Source organism: Musa acuminata, chromosome BXJ1-8 (assembly GCF_036884655.1).
Source record: "Musa acuminata AAA Group cultivar baxijiao chromosome BXJ1-8, Cavendish_Baxijiao_AAA, whole genome shotgun sequence".
NCBI lineage: Eukaryota > Viridiplantae > Streptophyta > Magnoliopsida > Zingiberales > Musaceae > Musa > Musa acuminata.
In genome coordinates, this window is record NC_088334.1 from 8,723,063 (window position 1) to 8,738,611 (window position 15,549).

Genomic DNA, 15,549 nt, shown 5'->3' on the forward strand with positions numbered 1-15,549 from the left:
CGTCGTGCTCCTCAGCCCCATGCTCCCCGAGACACACTTGCGCGACCAGCCCGCCTGCGTCGTGCTCCTCGACTCCATGTTCCCGAGACACACCTGCGCGGCCAGTCCACTTGCGTCGTGCTCCTCGGCGTCATGTTCCCGAGACACACTTGCGCAGTCAGCTCGCCTGCGTTGTGTTCCTCGACTCCATGCTTCCCGAGATCATGCCTGCGCGGCCAGCCCGCCTGCGTCGTGCTCCTCGGTGTCATTTTCCCCGAGACACACCTGCGCGGCCAGCCTGCCTGCGTCGTGTTCCTCGGCTCCATGTTTCCCGAGACCGCGCCTTCGCGGCCAGCCCGTCTGAAAGCTTAAGCCATGCCTTGGACTCTCGTTACAACGTCTGACGCATAGCTTCTTTCCGGGAGGGAATATGATAAGGATAGTAATTATGATAAGACTCGGCTGACGTCAGCCGACGCCTCACGCCTCAATCGACGCGACTGCGCTTAGTCAACCGAATCGGAACACCGGTCGAGGCGCATTAACGCTTACTCAAGCACGGTTCTTCACGCCACGCCAGCGTCCATGCCAGACGTTATCAGCCTGCCTCTTGCAGGTGGGCACATCAAACAGCAGTAAGCTTCCCTATAAATACCCTCTCGTTCATCAAAGAAAGGGGGGGGGGGGGGGGGAGTCACACACACAAACACCTATTTTTCTGAAACCCCCTCTACATCTTCTGCTAACATGATCGTCGGAGGGGTTGGGCCGAGCGCCCCGGCCCGACCTTTTGTGCAGGTGCGAAGCCGAGGGTCCCCGTCGGACGCGCGGACGAGGAGTTCCCGCCCGGAGGACACGGTGACCCCGTCCCGATCGGACCATCGCACCGGACCGACCCTGCGGGCTCAAGGCACGCCCCGGAGAGATCCCCGACGTTCGAACCCGAATCGAGCCGCGTCGGCCCCGAGGCCACGGCTCTCAAAGTTGTTTCCCGCAACAAGTTATATCTCTAATGGCGATCACCATTATGTAACTCTTGGCAGCGTCTGAAGATGGTGGTATTACAGGAAAGAGCTGAAGCTCTTCATTTATTGCATATATGAAACACTGCGAACAGAGCAAAGCTTAATGGTGTGTACAGTGGAAAGCTACCGAAATGCCGCTTCTTTATTTCATTATTTCGTGGAAACCAAATCCAAGAAAGAGACGATCAATTCAGTGGGCAACTGAGTCGGGGTGTGGGGACGGCCACGAGCGGCACCGCCTTCGGTGCCGACAGCCCGAATACGTCCCCCATGTCGAGCTCGGTTGGCTTCATGCCGTCGGGCAGCGCCCAGGTGAAGCAGTGCAGCAGCTGCGCCACCGCGAGTTCCAGCTCGTGCATGCCCAGCTGCATGCCCGGGCAGGACCGCCGGCCGGACCCGAAGGGCAAGAACTCGAAGCAGTTGCCTTTGAAGTCCAGAGCGGCCGCGTCGCCGCCGGGAGCGAATCGTGACGGTCGATATGCGTCGGCGTCCTTCCATGCCGACTCGTCGCGGCCGATGGCCCATACGTTGATCATGACTGGCGACCGAGCAGGAATGGAGTAGCCGGCGACCTCGCAGTGGTCGGCAGTCTGGTGGAGGAGGAGAGGGAACGGGGGATGGAGACGTAGCGTCTCCTTTATGGCGCATTTGAGGAAGGAGAGCTTGTCGAGATGGCTCTCGTGGACCTTCCGGTGGAGTCCTACAACCATGGCTAGTTCTTCTTGCACTCGTTTCAGGTCATCAGGGCTGGTAAGTAGATCGGCCAAGGCCCACTCGATGGCGATGGCCACCGTCTCCGTGCCGCCAAACATCACGTCCTGCGTAATTAGAGATGATACGGTTTACAAGTTAGAAAAATGAGAACTTAATCGTCTTAATTACGCAACGAGATATTAACGAAGCACATGGAAACCATATCAACGTGGAGATAAATATATAGCTTAGCAGGTTACAGTAACAGAGCATGAGGAAATAGTATTACTTTTTAGAACGTATGTATACATACCATCATTACAGCACTAATGTTGGCCCTCGACAGCCTGAGCGTTCCCTTGAGATCATCTCCCTCTCCTTGTCGGTGGTGGTGAGAAGACTCCTCGAGGAATGCGAGCATGACGCCCACCATGTCTGCGTTGGCGGCGTCGGTCGCCATGTGCTCATCGATGATCCTGTCGATGAAGAGGTCGAGTGTCGCTCGTGCCACCCTCAGCCTCTTGTTGATGCCCTGCGGATCCATCCAGCTAAGCCATGGGATGAAGTCGCCCACGCTGAAGGCTCCCAAGAGTGCGGAGATCTCCCGGACGACGGCGATGTACTCCTCCTGGTTCTCGTCGCTCCGCTTCCCAAACGCCGACCGGAAGACGATGTTCTTGGTGAGAGTGAACGCGAGGTCGCGGACGTTGAAAGCAGAGCCGGCGTGCTTGGCGACGGTGCAGACGGCCGCATCGACCTCCTCAGGGATGGAGAGCCACGACTCCGCGTGCTTCCGGCTGAAGAGCTTCATGACGCAGAGCTTGCGCATCTGGCGCCAGTAGGGGCCGCACTGGGCGAAGGCCAGGTCGGAGCGGTTGTAGGTGAGGTAGACGATGGCGGTGGTGGCCGGGCGGTCGGAGAAGACGCTGTCTTGCACTTGGAGGACTTGTCGGGCGACGTCCGGCGTGGACACCACGAAGTGGTGGACAAAGCCAAGGCGAAGGTGGAGGAGGCCGCCATAGAGTTTGGCGAGCCTGGCGAGGCCGCGGTGGGTGAGTTGGTCCATCAGTAACATGTTACCTATGATGGGTAGTGGAGTTGGCCCCGGCGGTAAGGGAAGCCTCCGCCGCCTCCTTGCGGTAATGTTGACAATTAGTAGGAGTGTCAAAGGTAACATCAAAAATAGTATCAAGTGCATGGAGGTGACTTCTTCGACCCATACCATACTGTGCTGAAAGTTGTGTCACCGTTTGAGGGAGTGAGTGCAGATTTATAGAATGATGGTCGATGTGGGCTTTCACCGACATGACATTGGAGGCACCTGATGGAACCCAACGAACGGGTTCCTCAAATCAGGTTAGTGACACGCCCACCTCAACCCTTAGGAAAACGCCGAGGTGATTCAACCAGCTCATAGTTTTTTTTTTACTTCGATAAATGTATTGAGATAATGATATCGGAGCAATGACGCAATGAATCCAATTCTCAAAGAATGGACAAAAACAATTTAAAAAATGAAAAGAAAAAAAAGGAAGAAAATGATATGGCAATTCTTAAAGCATGGACAAAGACAATAAAAAATAGAAAGAAAAAAAAGAGAGAGAAAGAAAGAAAGAAAATGATATCTGAGCCATCACCACATGAAGCAATTCAGAAAGCAGGGACAAAGACAATAAAAAATGAAAAGAAAAAAAAAGAGAAAGAAAGAAAATGATATCTGAGACATCACCACATGAAGCAATTCCGAAAGCATGGACAAAGACAATAAAAAATGAAAAGAAAAATGATATCTGAGCCACCACCACATGAAGCAACTCTGAAAGCATGGACAAAGACAATAAAAAATGAAGAAAGATAATGATAACTAAGCCACGACACGAAGCAATTCTGAAAGCATGGATAAATAACGGAGCATTATACTATAAAATCACCGGGGATTTATTAGTATACCCTTATACTATTAATGAGCCCGCTGACGCACGCACCTCAATAAATAACGGAGCCTAGTAATTGTTGCAGGCAGCAACAGCTCAGTGGTAGTGAAATGAAATGATATATTTGCCATCGCAAATCAAAAAGGAAAGAATCTTCGACAACATTACCTCTTGGAACTATTCCTTCGTTCTGCCTCTTGCTGCGAGACTTCCTCCAAGGGGAAGAGACTGAGATCCTGGCAAAACCTACGTGTCAATGGATTCAAATGAAGATTAATGAGTTAGACTTTCAAGGTTAAACCATCATCTTGTATGCAATGTAACTAGAATAATACAGGACTGTGACTGTAACTCAAAATACATTTGGAAACGAGTCACACATATATCATGAGAGAGAGAGAGAGAGAGAGAGAGAGAGAGAGAGAGAGACAGACGAAAAAGCATGCAAAAAATGTGAAGAACACACAAAGGAAAAACCTGGCTCAGAAACCTACAAATTATCTCTGGTTATATGTCCACTGCATCCGACCAAGAGGACCATTGGCACCGGTAGCACTCAATTTAGAGCTCCAATAGCTTGCAAGAATAGCACAATGCAATTAACTCAACGTGGCATATCTTATTTGGCTGCAGCCTGCAGCATATTCCACAGTAGTTATATTAATCAAAGCCAGTAATTTAAGTGGTGGATTACTAAATAACTTTGTTTTCCTGCATAATCTACTTTAACCTTTGGCAAAGATATCAGACAGCATTGGCCATTTAAACAAACCGTAAGATGGGGGAAAATGCAAGAAATAAGTTGAAGATACAAACACCATAGACACAAACACGATATTTCGGCTTATGGAAGCCCAACACAGCAACATGCACACTTCGTGCAAAGCAACACTTCTATAGCATTGAAGCAATTTTACTTGCAAGCACACGCTCCCTCTTCTCAATGTATGCGCAAGGGAACCAACCTGCTTTTCCTTTGCATTCACCTTCAGCCCAGCCATTATCTGACACCTGTAAGTCAAAAATCAGATCAAATGGTAATAAATGAAGGGACATCGCTCGACAGCATTTAAATTTAAACTTCAAAAATATGAAAGAGGGCAGATGCACATGCCGTACTTTCTAACAAGCACCAGACTCTTACCTTTTGTTGTTGAAAAGGAAAAAAAAACTAAAAGAATGATGATAGGAAACATGCTCGAAAGTTACAGGTTTTTGTTTTGTACTACAAATTCTAGAAACAGAAACTGAAAACCCATGGCCATATGACAGGTGACCTTTATGATTCATCCACAGGACTTCAATTTTATATGGACAGAAAGCTAGCATGCATCGACAGTGTCCTGCACGGGCATCTCTAAGAGAGGAATCATATTTTGGGCTCACTCTTACTAGGACTTGGTTTTCCAACTTTCCAATCAATATGGAAGTGAATATGACCATATCACTAGCTATATCAGAATAAACAATGCTGACAAAGTAGAAATATTATATCTACAAGGCATACTGCACCTGATGAGTGATCTATCAATGATAAAAAAAAGTGTCAACAATGTGTATGTAGTTTGGTTTTAAGTTTTTCCATATTTGATCTAGAATTTTTTTTTCAATAAATTCTGACATGGCATCACTCCATGGTGAACAAACAGTGTTACTGTGGTGGACACATTTTGGCATTGAAGTTTTAGGCATACAAATCCATGTGCTTATGAATTATAACATACATCAATCATCTATTTTCCCAACAATATGGGTTCAGCTATAGAACAAAGCTAAGCAAGAGGGATCCATGGGAAAATTTCACAAGATTCCACAATCAACTGTCAACATGATGTTAATATAGGCCTAAATCCAAACCCCTTATCTGGGTCAAGACCAGATGTAAAGACTCTAATCGGATGGATGAGCTACCATATTGGTTATAATTCAAATTCCTGCCTAAAAAATATCTGCAAGTCCTGTTAATTGAAAGATCTACCCAATGGGTTAGAGTATAAGCTCCTGCAGTCAGAAAACAACTCTCCAAATTCTAGCTGCCCTAGCAAAGATTTCATACCAAAGTGTCACGGACTTAACTGGTTTTGCCTAAGTCATGCGATACCCTTGCGTGTCCGTCCGCAAAGGTCAGACTCCCATGGTCCCTTAGGACCCACAAAAGAGAGAACGAGATAGAGAAAACGCCTCACTCGGGATCCACAAGCAAACATCTCCGAAAACACTTCATAGACAATGCAAATTACAAACAGACTTTACAAGCTCTGAACAGTTGCACAACAAAGGGTAAAATGGTCCATTATAGACCAAAAATCTCTCACACGTGTCCACATGACACAACCTTTATTTACAAGCCTAAAGTGGCCACCAACCTAACTAAAAGGGGACTATTAAGCCTTCGGCCGTCCCTCTACATGTTGTGCAGAGTATGAACATACCAAAAGACACGGACATATATAAGCATTACATCAAACATCCTGTTTAGAAGTTTGTCCGTGACATTCTCCCCCACTTATTCCTTCGACGTCCTCGTCGAAGCCTTTGTCGACACTGCAACTCTTCGCCTTTACTAAGTCTTCAATCTTCTACTCCAGCTGCAATACGCCTCTTGGCTCCCAACTGATCTCCGCTGCTGTTTTTGAGTAGTCGAACCTTTGATCCGCCATGCTGCTTTAACTCGCCAATGACTCTGACTCTAGTGTGGGGTTGGCTGAGTTGTGTTGATCCCTATTGGTTCCTGCGGATCCTCCAGATGAAGGAAAAGACCATCCTTACTGCGTCAGTCTCTCAATTGCCTCATGCTGCTTGAACTGGGTGGATGCTTGTTGAAGCTTTAACGAGCATCGTCACGCAAACTTCTGAAGTTTTGGGTCCTTCCTCCACAAAATTTGCTCATTGACTCTTCTTTCACTTAGTTGTCACATCCAAGTAGGTTCGCATCACTTCCGCTTTCGATTGGCATTTCGTTGGGAAATGAAGCGGACAATCTACTCTCAATAATACTGATCACCGTTAGTGAGGATTTGACAACTATTGTCTTCCATTATCTTCGAAGGGTCTTTGAACATATGCAGAGCTCCTCTGCTGGATAGATAAAAGAATTGGGGTACTCGGTTTCGCCCATTCTCTTAAGAGTTGAGAAGGCAAAGGTTACTTGACTTCACCTGCCTCCTCGAGGTTGTACTCCATGCATCGAGCTGGTTACTAACCTTCGCCTGCTCTTTGCTCACACTTCTGAAACACTTGAAGTATTTGCACTCCTTACGTTGAGTAAGTTACTGTGATTCACCTTGTCAATGCCATCGAACTTCTGGAATGCAGGAAGTTTTCACCCCAACTTAGAGCAATTCTCTCATAGGTTTGGTCGCCTCTGGGATTATACCGTCTTCTCCATCAACCCTGCCACCTACTCCACTGAGTGGCAAAGGTACAACACCGCGTATTGTCTGCTTCATTCCCTGGTCATGCACTCTTGCTTGACCCGAAGTCCTCTTTCGGCTATCTTGATGAGAAGCTCGTTGACACCGGTCTTACGAAGTTCCTTGGCCTCTGCCTTTCAGCCTTGTCTCGGTACTTGGAGTTTGCCTCTGCATGCTCCACCTCCTCGGCCCCTTTCACGACCAAGCGCTCTCCCTCCATGAGAGCAAGGGATCAATGACTTTCACGGAAGTCCCGCCTCTGCGGTACCATGGCGCTGCCGTGCCCATGACACTACTATCCGTCGCCTTGCATCTGCATCCCTTTTCTTCACAATCAGTAGATATGCCTCTGTGGCACTCCTCCGAGTCCACCTCCATTCTAACTGATGCTTAATTTTGGGTAGCTAAGTCCCTCTGGACTCGTCGTCGCTTTCTCACCCCTTTCGACCCCCTGCTTCAACACCTCTGTGTTCTCCAAGTAGCTCCCTTTGGTCGATGGAAAGACAGACTGCAACTCTCATGCATGGCCTCTGCCATCGCATTATAGGGTTTGCACCGATTCTGTTCTCCGTAGCTTCCTTGGTAGCAACGTTTGCTTACTCGACCTTGTCCTCTGACTTGCCGGGCTCCCTTAAGCGAATATGAGCTCTGGAGCAGTCCAACTCTCCAGCTGCTTCGATCATACCTCTGTATGATCAAGTCCCTCCCATGGGACTCACTGATACTTGCATTCGAACTTTTCCCTTGGTTGAACACAACCCCCATATGCTGATGACCAAGGTTTTCATCCGATGCAAAATTCGATGCACGCACAGAAGTCCCGCCTCTGCGGTACCATGACCTTCACTCCTGGAATCCATAGTCCTTCTTGCCGTCGTGTTGATCACCGAAGTGGAGCTTCCAGTAGCTCCTGATCATACCTCCATATGATCTAGTCCCTCGCGGGACTATGTCGTGTGTATCGCATTGCCACGAATTGTTCCACCACGATCCGCTACACCATGTCGCCTCCTGGTGACATCTCTATTGCATTCTGATCCTTGTGGGATGAACTCAAATTGTGAACCCTCTATGTGTGGCCTATGCCAATACAACGCAGGGTCTCTTCCACCTTCGATTTTGTTCGCTCCTTTGGCAATCGACCTTCATCCACCCACTCTTGGGTCACACCTAGATGAAGCACCGCTCTAGGACAATCCGTCGCCTAGTAGCTCCCAAAGTCCCCCGACTTCGCTGTAATTAGTGCACCATTATCTGGATCATAGGCCTCTGCCCCTACCAGCACAATCTTCGCTGCGCACCGCTTCCTTCGTAGCAACTTGGAATGGCAACACTGTGACATATTCTTCAAGAGTACCCGCCTCTGTGTCCTCTTGCCCCGTGCTAAGGCCTTCTGAACCCAACTTCGCCTCCGCAAATTGAGTCGCCTTAGTTCCTCCATCAAATGCTCCTCCGAGATAAGGTGCATGTGCCTAGAAGCTCCCTTCGTCTTTGGCACCATGCAAGATGAGTCCGCTCCGTCAGAATGAATGACCCATAGAACAACATGATCCTGCTCTTGCCTCTGCAAGAGTTCATGTCCTTGACCTCTGTCTAAGGAAAGCACTATGCCTCCGCTCCATGTTCCATCTTCTATGCTGGCTCCCTTCATGCGGCTTGGGTATTTCGCCAAGTTACACCCAAGTTGCTCCACTCCTCATTTTTGTATTGAGTTGATGGTGGCCCTCGCGCCCACCATTCCACGGGTCAGCCCTCCCTTAAGTCCGATCTCCATATCGACTCCAAGTGTACCTTCATTTGTGTTGCTTTGGGTCACTCCCCCACTTGATCTCGCAATGCATCTACCAATGCATTCTCTCGAGCGAGATCATGCGACGACTCCTCGCCGCTTGCTCAGTCCATTGAGCTTCGTGGAGTTATTGTTTGTTGAGATACTCCTTTTCAACTTGTGAGGTCCGTCCCACATGATTCTCCCTCTGGAGAGCCGGGACTTATCCCTCCTGGATAACTGTCCCGTTGGAGCAACATCTCTCTTCGTTTCGGAGACCACCATCCCCTTGGACTACTCCGATCTGCTGAACAAACTGTGCATTGTTCTGCCTCCTGCAAACACACTTGCTAGATTGCGACTCCACGTCAATACAGCCCCCGCTGCACCACTCAAGGCCTAGCAACATGCTGAACTCGTTGCACACTTCAGCCTCCTACGGACGTATCCTTCACATACCGAAGAGAAAGTTTCAATGCTCCATGGCGCCGAGTTTCGATCGCCTTGGGATGGCCACGAACATTCCATCGTCCACATACAAGCCCATGCATGAGTACCAAATTCTTCGAGCTAGCAATTCCCCTCACCTCTGTGAGCTTTGCATAACTCTTTCGGTCGTTGAGCAACTCATTCCACCTTGCATGGTCTAATCTTTTACCAAGCGTCTCGCTTGTCTTGAGCACCATCAAGTATAATTGTCAACGTTGAGCCGTAGCTCAAACTCAGTCATCCCAACCTTTGTGCGCTCCGCATTCTTCCAAGCTTGTATGTTCTCGTGGTGCCTCTTGCGCGAAGGGTTGGCCATTCCTCTGAATGCCAATCTCAGATGCCCGCTCCTTCGAGCGACTCCTTTTCCCTACATCTCCATGCTCGTTTTCCCCCAAACGGTCGCGCGAGTACTGACTGCCCTCAACGCAGCCCCGCTAGGTCCCCCATGTTTGCATGCTAAGTGTTTCTATGAGTGCTTGTCCCGCTCTGATACCATCTGTCACGGACTTAGCTGGTTTTGCCTAAGTCGTGCGACACCCTTGCGTGTCCATCCGCAAAGGTCAGCCTCCCCGAATCCTCTCATGGTCCCTTAGGACCCACAAAAGAGAGAACGGGATAAAGAAAATGCCTCACTTGGGATCCACAAGCAAACATCTCCGAAAACACTTCATAGATAATGCAAATTACAAACAGACTTTACAAGCTCTGAACAGTTGCACAACAAAGGGTAAAATGGTCCATTATAGACCGAAAATCTCTCACACGTGTCCACATGACACAACCTTTATTTACAAGCCTAAAGCGGCCACCAACCTAACTAAAAGAGGACTATTAAGCCTTCGGTCGTCCCTCTACATGCTGTGCAGAGCATGAACATACCAAAAGACACGGACATACATAAGCATTATATCAAACATCCTATTTAGAAGTTTGTCCGTGACAAAAGGGTGACTGATAAGTCCTATTACCCGAAAAAATGTTCATGTCAAAGGCACAAATAAGCCATAGAACAGAAAAAACTACAAATAATCTAAGCTCAAAAATATAGATTCTCATTTCATATTTAACTACGTTATGACATTTTACACCACCAGTAAAACTTAATTTGAAAATTTTCCATTCATCATTAAAGTTTTTAGTGCCAATTAATTTGCTGATATCAGATGTAATAGCATATGCTCTAACATGATCTGAATGGTTTCATAACTACAGAAAGACAGAGGGATAGAGAGAGAGAGAGAGAGACCCTGACCCTGATTTGAAATTGAGGCAAAACACAAATGTGTCAAACATTTGCAGAAGAATATATGTACCTTACGTACAACGACATAGTCACCAACGGACAAGTTAAGTTCCACATCTGTCTCAGCCTGATATGAATTAATAACCTTGCAGAAAGAAAATATTTATGAGCATATATGTAAGAAGAGCATAGACAGCCAACTTAACTCACTAAAATAAACCAGCTTCATATAAGATGGACACAAACCATTTTAATTACCTCAGCTAAAAAGTACTCCACAGTTTCAATAGCACCATCAACAGCTGAGTTAACAAAAAATCCACTGGCTTCTTCGTATGATGGTGGTGGAGGCATAAAGTTTTCTGAAACTGGATTAGGAGAGGCTTCGATTCTTTGACGTTCTAATAGCATCTGTAAACCACATCCACCAACAAAATTAAGGAAATTAAATACTTCTCTTCGCATTAAGATTTCTTTCAACACAGAAGTAACCATCTGTAAATTGTAAATATATACTGGAAACAATGGTAGCTTTCTCATGCACCTCTGCCTCAAGTTGTTCGAGGATTTGTAGGATCTTCTGATGGTAAGTGCGCTCTGATTCAACCTTCAGAGCCAAAAATGGTAGACATGAACCAAAAGCTAACAATGTGGAAAATTTGTAAACTAAAGGCACAAAAGAATGGTGATACCATAGCAATAAGCCGCTGTAAGGTTAATCTTTGTTGCTGAGCTTCCACAGCAGCCATTGCTGCAACAGCTTCCTTACCTGTTGCTGCCATATTAGATTTTAACTCCTGCAACTTAGCTTCAGCAGCTTCTAACTTTGAAATGTTATCACCAATGCCAGCAGTTTCTCTTACTTTAATATGGCGCTTTGAAACTTCAGTAGCCTGTTAAAATTTCAAATACATCTTCAAAAAAAGGATTATTTATAAATAGAACTTTCTTGTGTAATAAAAAGAACTGTCAAGTTCAAATAACTTAGTAGCTGGAAGTTTGTCTATCTCAGAATAATAAATCACACAAAAAAATGCTGAAAAGTTTAGAGACGTAATCGCATGTTCTATAAAAATTTTAACACCGAAAAAGACCTTCATATGCAGATTCCTAGAGCCTAAAAATACCAACATTTGACTATTCAATGCCTTTCATGTGAACATGCTTAGCTCCCAACCATCCATGTGGAATTACCCTGCCTAGATGGCCACAGTGGTTAAGAAACTGAAAACTAAAAAAAAGTACAAAATGATACCCACAGCTGACATGTGGAAACAGCCCCCTAACATGCTGCATACCTGAGCTTCAGCTTCTTGGCGCATCCTATCATATCTCTGGGCAAGGTGGCGAGCATCCTCCAATGGAGCACCCACTACCATGGCTCTTAATGGCTCTGCAACCTGACATGGAAAGGTCATTTGTTGATACATAATCAATAGACATTGTAAGCATCTAGAAACACACTGATGGTATCAGAATGCATTAAACTCATATTCTCATCATTCATACTCAGAAATGTCAACATAACAAGATCCACGGGACTGATGTATGTGAAAAACTATAGTAAATGATAACCAATTAGCAAATGCAAGTAAAAGAAAAAGGATGACTAAAGAAGGATCTTAACGAATCCAACCCAGCAATGGCTTTAAATAGAACCACCAAATCCCTATTTCAATGTAAATAACCAAAATAAGATTTTTCAATCAGCTTTTAACTACCAAAATTCAGGTTCTTTTTATTTATCACTAGGTTGCATCACAAGGAACAGCCCATCAATATGCAAGGAAATCAGATATTGACTTCTGCATTGACCTAAGGCGAAATTTACTGTAAATAATTTGAAAGGTGTAAGCATTAGCTTTAGACAATTTGACAAATTTTATCTTGATATAACATCAACCAGATACTTCAGTCATTCATTAAGGTACCTATTTGTATCATTCACCAAAGCATCTTAATGGGAAGGTTGTATCTACGTGCTGCTTTCTGCTACAAGCTGAATTAGTTACTGAAAGCAGAAAGCCTATTCAACTGATCTATGCATATGCATCATATCTGAGATAGTTATCTTATCCAGGCTGCTAAGATAGTTCATTTTCCAGACTTTCTATTTTCTATTCTTAACCTGACATATTTGAGAAATAATATTCAATTTATGAATTCACAATGATGCATATACAAAGTATTCACTACCATGAATTTCATTATTATATTTGAATCATTGAAACTTTTTTTACTTTCTTTCGGTCATAGCTGGGTGGCTTACTAAGTAAAATATCTGCCTATTCGTCATCTACAGTTTTCCGAAAGCAGGGTGGGGGAGGCATGTACGACAGATAGAGTGAAGAGAAGAGGAGAGAGAGAGAGAGGAATGCATGAAGTACAGTATTCACATACTAAAGAGGGCATCATAGATGATAAGCAAATTCTTATATAAATAAAATAATCATGGAAATAAAAATGGTTAAATTATTAAGGATCTAAAGTACATTGAGAGTCTACCGTGATATGTGAAAGCTTATCCTACTAATATCATATTAAGATAATAATTAGCAACAACTCAAATATGTGTGCAGTATATGAGAAAATCCTTTCCGACAGAGACTAGCCCCAGACAACAAAAAGAGGGAAGAGTCGCACAAGTAGTTACTATGGCGATTAGTGACAGCAGATAAGATGAATCAGAATAACTGCAGACAACATACATGATACAGGAGCAAATTGATCATAACCTTTACATCAATCACATAACAGAGAGAAAAGGCAGGAAGTATTTAAATTGTATATAGATAACTGTATCAATTCTGTAAGACAATATCTAGTACAAGAAGAACATGAAAATATCAGTTGGTCGGGGAACAAGTAATTTAAAAAACCTGGGTACCAAGAGCTTTCAACAGATTTCCATGCTCATTCTCCATCTGAGAACGAGCCCTCGCATAACTTAAAGCAGCATTCGACAGAGTATTCCCACTGGTGCAGGTGTTCCCAACACCATATTTTCTACTATCTTCAGACAATTTATTGCCTATACAGAATGGGCTATATTAAAAACAAAATAGGTTTGTTTAGACCAAAGACGTAGCATGCCACTATTATATGTGAACTTTGGCTTTTGCATAAAATACAACAATGGACGAGGAAATGGAGAAAAAAAAACACAGCAATAAGAAGGGTACCAATTTCAACTTGTTTAGATCCTGTAACAATATATCCTTCCACACCACGCACTATATCCCTTTGAAAATGCTGGATGAAAAATGATCAAGAACCTTTTGCATGTTAAGGAATGAAGGAAGAGAAGGGGCAAAATAACTAAGAGTAATAAAGGATTCACAACCTTAGCAGCCCGAGTTGACATATAAAGATTTTCTATTTTTTGATGCTGCTTATATTCTGCTGCATCTGCAAATAGGCTATCAGGACTTCCATATCCACCGCCTCCAAATTGCTTGAAAACCGCCTGCAGACACAACCACAGGAATTTTGACGTCACTTGTATTCACAGCAGTCATAAAATAGTTTCAGCAAACATCCCTAATCTTTGCAATCAAATAAATGGCTTAGTTCAGTTAACATGGAAAAAGGTGATGTGCGTGCTTAGCTTAGTTTCCTTCAAAATAGGTGAATATCAAAATAGTTTCCACATTTGAAAAATTTTCAGCAATGAGAGATAAAAAAAAGCAGGTTAGAGGATCAAATGACAATCTGTTTCAAAGAAAATAATCACTAATACTCGGGTTGTAGAACACTAAATTTTGATCACCCTGTGAGGGGTAGCATACGTGACACATCGATTGCAGAGGAATTCCAAAGAATAGCCTTTGGAAGTCTTTCAAGGATGAAGCTATATGCCAATCGCAAGAATAGCTTCATGGAAGCAAGAGTGTCAAAAGATCAAAGATCTTTCAACATGATAAATAATTTACTCAAACTGACATAAAAGGAAAACTATCATGGAACGAGCCACTTGTTCGCTGGCTGACGTTTTCATCCAGAACGGACACATGCAACCTGCCACAGTATCAACCAAAAGATCGTTCACCAAACAGACAGCACGCCCCTCGCTACCATCAGGCCGACATGTTTTACGATGTCGAGAACCAAGTTACGATTTGGTCACATACCCACCCAGGGTTTCAAGAACCCTAACCATACCATCCCAACGATCACCGGAATTTTACGCCATTCCATAAGTTCATCATCGCCCTACATACAGCGAATCCTTCGAAACTGGGATGCGATCGACACAAATCGAAGCAAGAACGGCCAACGACCATGGCAGAAGGTACAGACGAAGAAGGGTCCGGTGATCGAAGATTACCTGCTGCTGCCTGGCGACCTGCTCCCTGAGTTTGGAGGCCTGCTTCCTGAGAGCCTCCATCCGCCAGCGGGGCGGCGAGCGCTCTGGCAATGACTCGGAATCCGGCGATCCGACCGAAATCTTCGAGACGAAAGCGGACAAAGAAGACGAGCGACGGGAGTTGTTAGAAAGGAAATATGTTTTTCCTTTCTACCAAACACATTTTCACTGTTCCATCCATTGCAATTATTGGGCCATAAGAGATAGTATATTAATAGTTTTCTTATCTAAGAATTGCGGCTTAGCTGATCACTGAGAACAGATTGACGCGAAGAAGCGAGAAGAAAAAAAGCGACTTGGGACCGCAATGGCAGATTCAACGGAGAAATGGGCATAGCGTATGGCACAGATTACATTTCTGTCGATTCGTTGGTTTGTTAAGTTGGAAAGCATGAAAAGTATAATTATATTATTATTATATAATTTTTTTTAATATTATAATATGATTAATTTTTTCCTGAATGAAATATAAATCTAATCGAGCAATCAAAATACAATCAGAATCAATTTTGATCATTAACATAAATCAAATTAATTAATTTTATAATTAAGGATATGAGTTAGTTATAAATATTTAATTTATGAAGAATAAAATTATAATTTTTAGGATATAATGAAAATAAATAATTTTCAAAGGGT

At 44.5% G+C, this 15,549-nt stretch overlaps 2 protein-coding genes across 5 annotated transcripts; both read right to left on the reverse strand.

Annotated features, from left to right (window-relative positions):
• Nucleotides 1-1,040: 1,040 nt before the first annotated feature.
• Nucleotides 1,041-10,689, reverse strand: LOC103993235 (cytochrome P450 84A1). 3 transcript variants are annotated; one of them, XM_065078802.1, is made up of 6 exons: nt 10,615-10,689; nt 4,597-4,642; nt 4,126-4,207; nt 3,800-3,877; nt 2,011-2,830; nt 1,041-1,822 (listed from the first exon to the last, which is right to left on the reverse strand). In XM_065078802.1, exons 3-6 carry the CDS (start codon nt 4,170-4,172, stop codon nt 1,190-1,192), a joined length of 1,578 nt encoding a protein of 525 aa, XP_064934874.1. In that variant the 5' UTR covers nt 4,173-4,207; nt 4,597-4,642; nt 10,615-10,689; the 3' UTR covers nt 1,041-1,189. The 3 variants fall into 3 exon arrangements, with proteins under 3 accessions (XP_064934874.1, XP_064934876.1, XP_009411495.2); XM_065078804.1 differs by lacking the exon at nt 10,615-10,689 and having other exon boundaries at nt 4,126-4,265; XM_009413220.3 differs by lacking the exons at nt 4,126-4,207; nt 4,597-4,642; nt 10,615-10,689 and having other exon boundaries at nt 2,011-3,700; nt 3,800-3,875.
• LOC135587414 (SH3 domain-containing protein 2-like) lies at nt 4,322-15,177 on the reverse strand. 2 transcript variants are annotated; one of them, XM_065078805.1, is made up of 10 exons: nt 14,872-15,157; nt 13,888-14,010; nt 13,727-13,796; nt 13,424-13,575; nt 11,843-11,944; nt 11,237-11,437; nt 11,089-11,151; nt 10,803-10,955; nt 10,615-10,689; nt 4,322-4,642 (listed from the first exon to the last, which is right to left on the reverse strand). In XM_065078805.1, the coding sequence occupies exons 1-10, from the start codon at nt 14,929-14,931 to the stop codon at nt 4,526-4,528; spliced, it is 1,116 nt and encodes a 371-aa protein (XP_064934877.1). In that variant the 5' UTR covers nt 14,932-15,157; the 3' UTR covers nt 4,322-4,525. The 2 variants fall into 2 exon arrangements, with proteins under 2 accessions (XP_064934877.1, XP_064934878.1); XM_065078806.1 differs by lacking the exons at nt 13,424-13,575; nt 13,727-13,796 and having other exon boundaries at nt 14,872-15,177.
• Nucleotides 15,178-15,549: the final 372 nt, after the last annotated feature.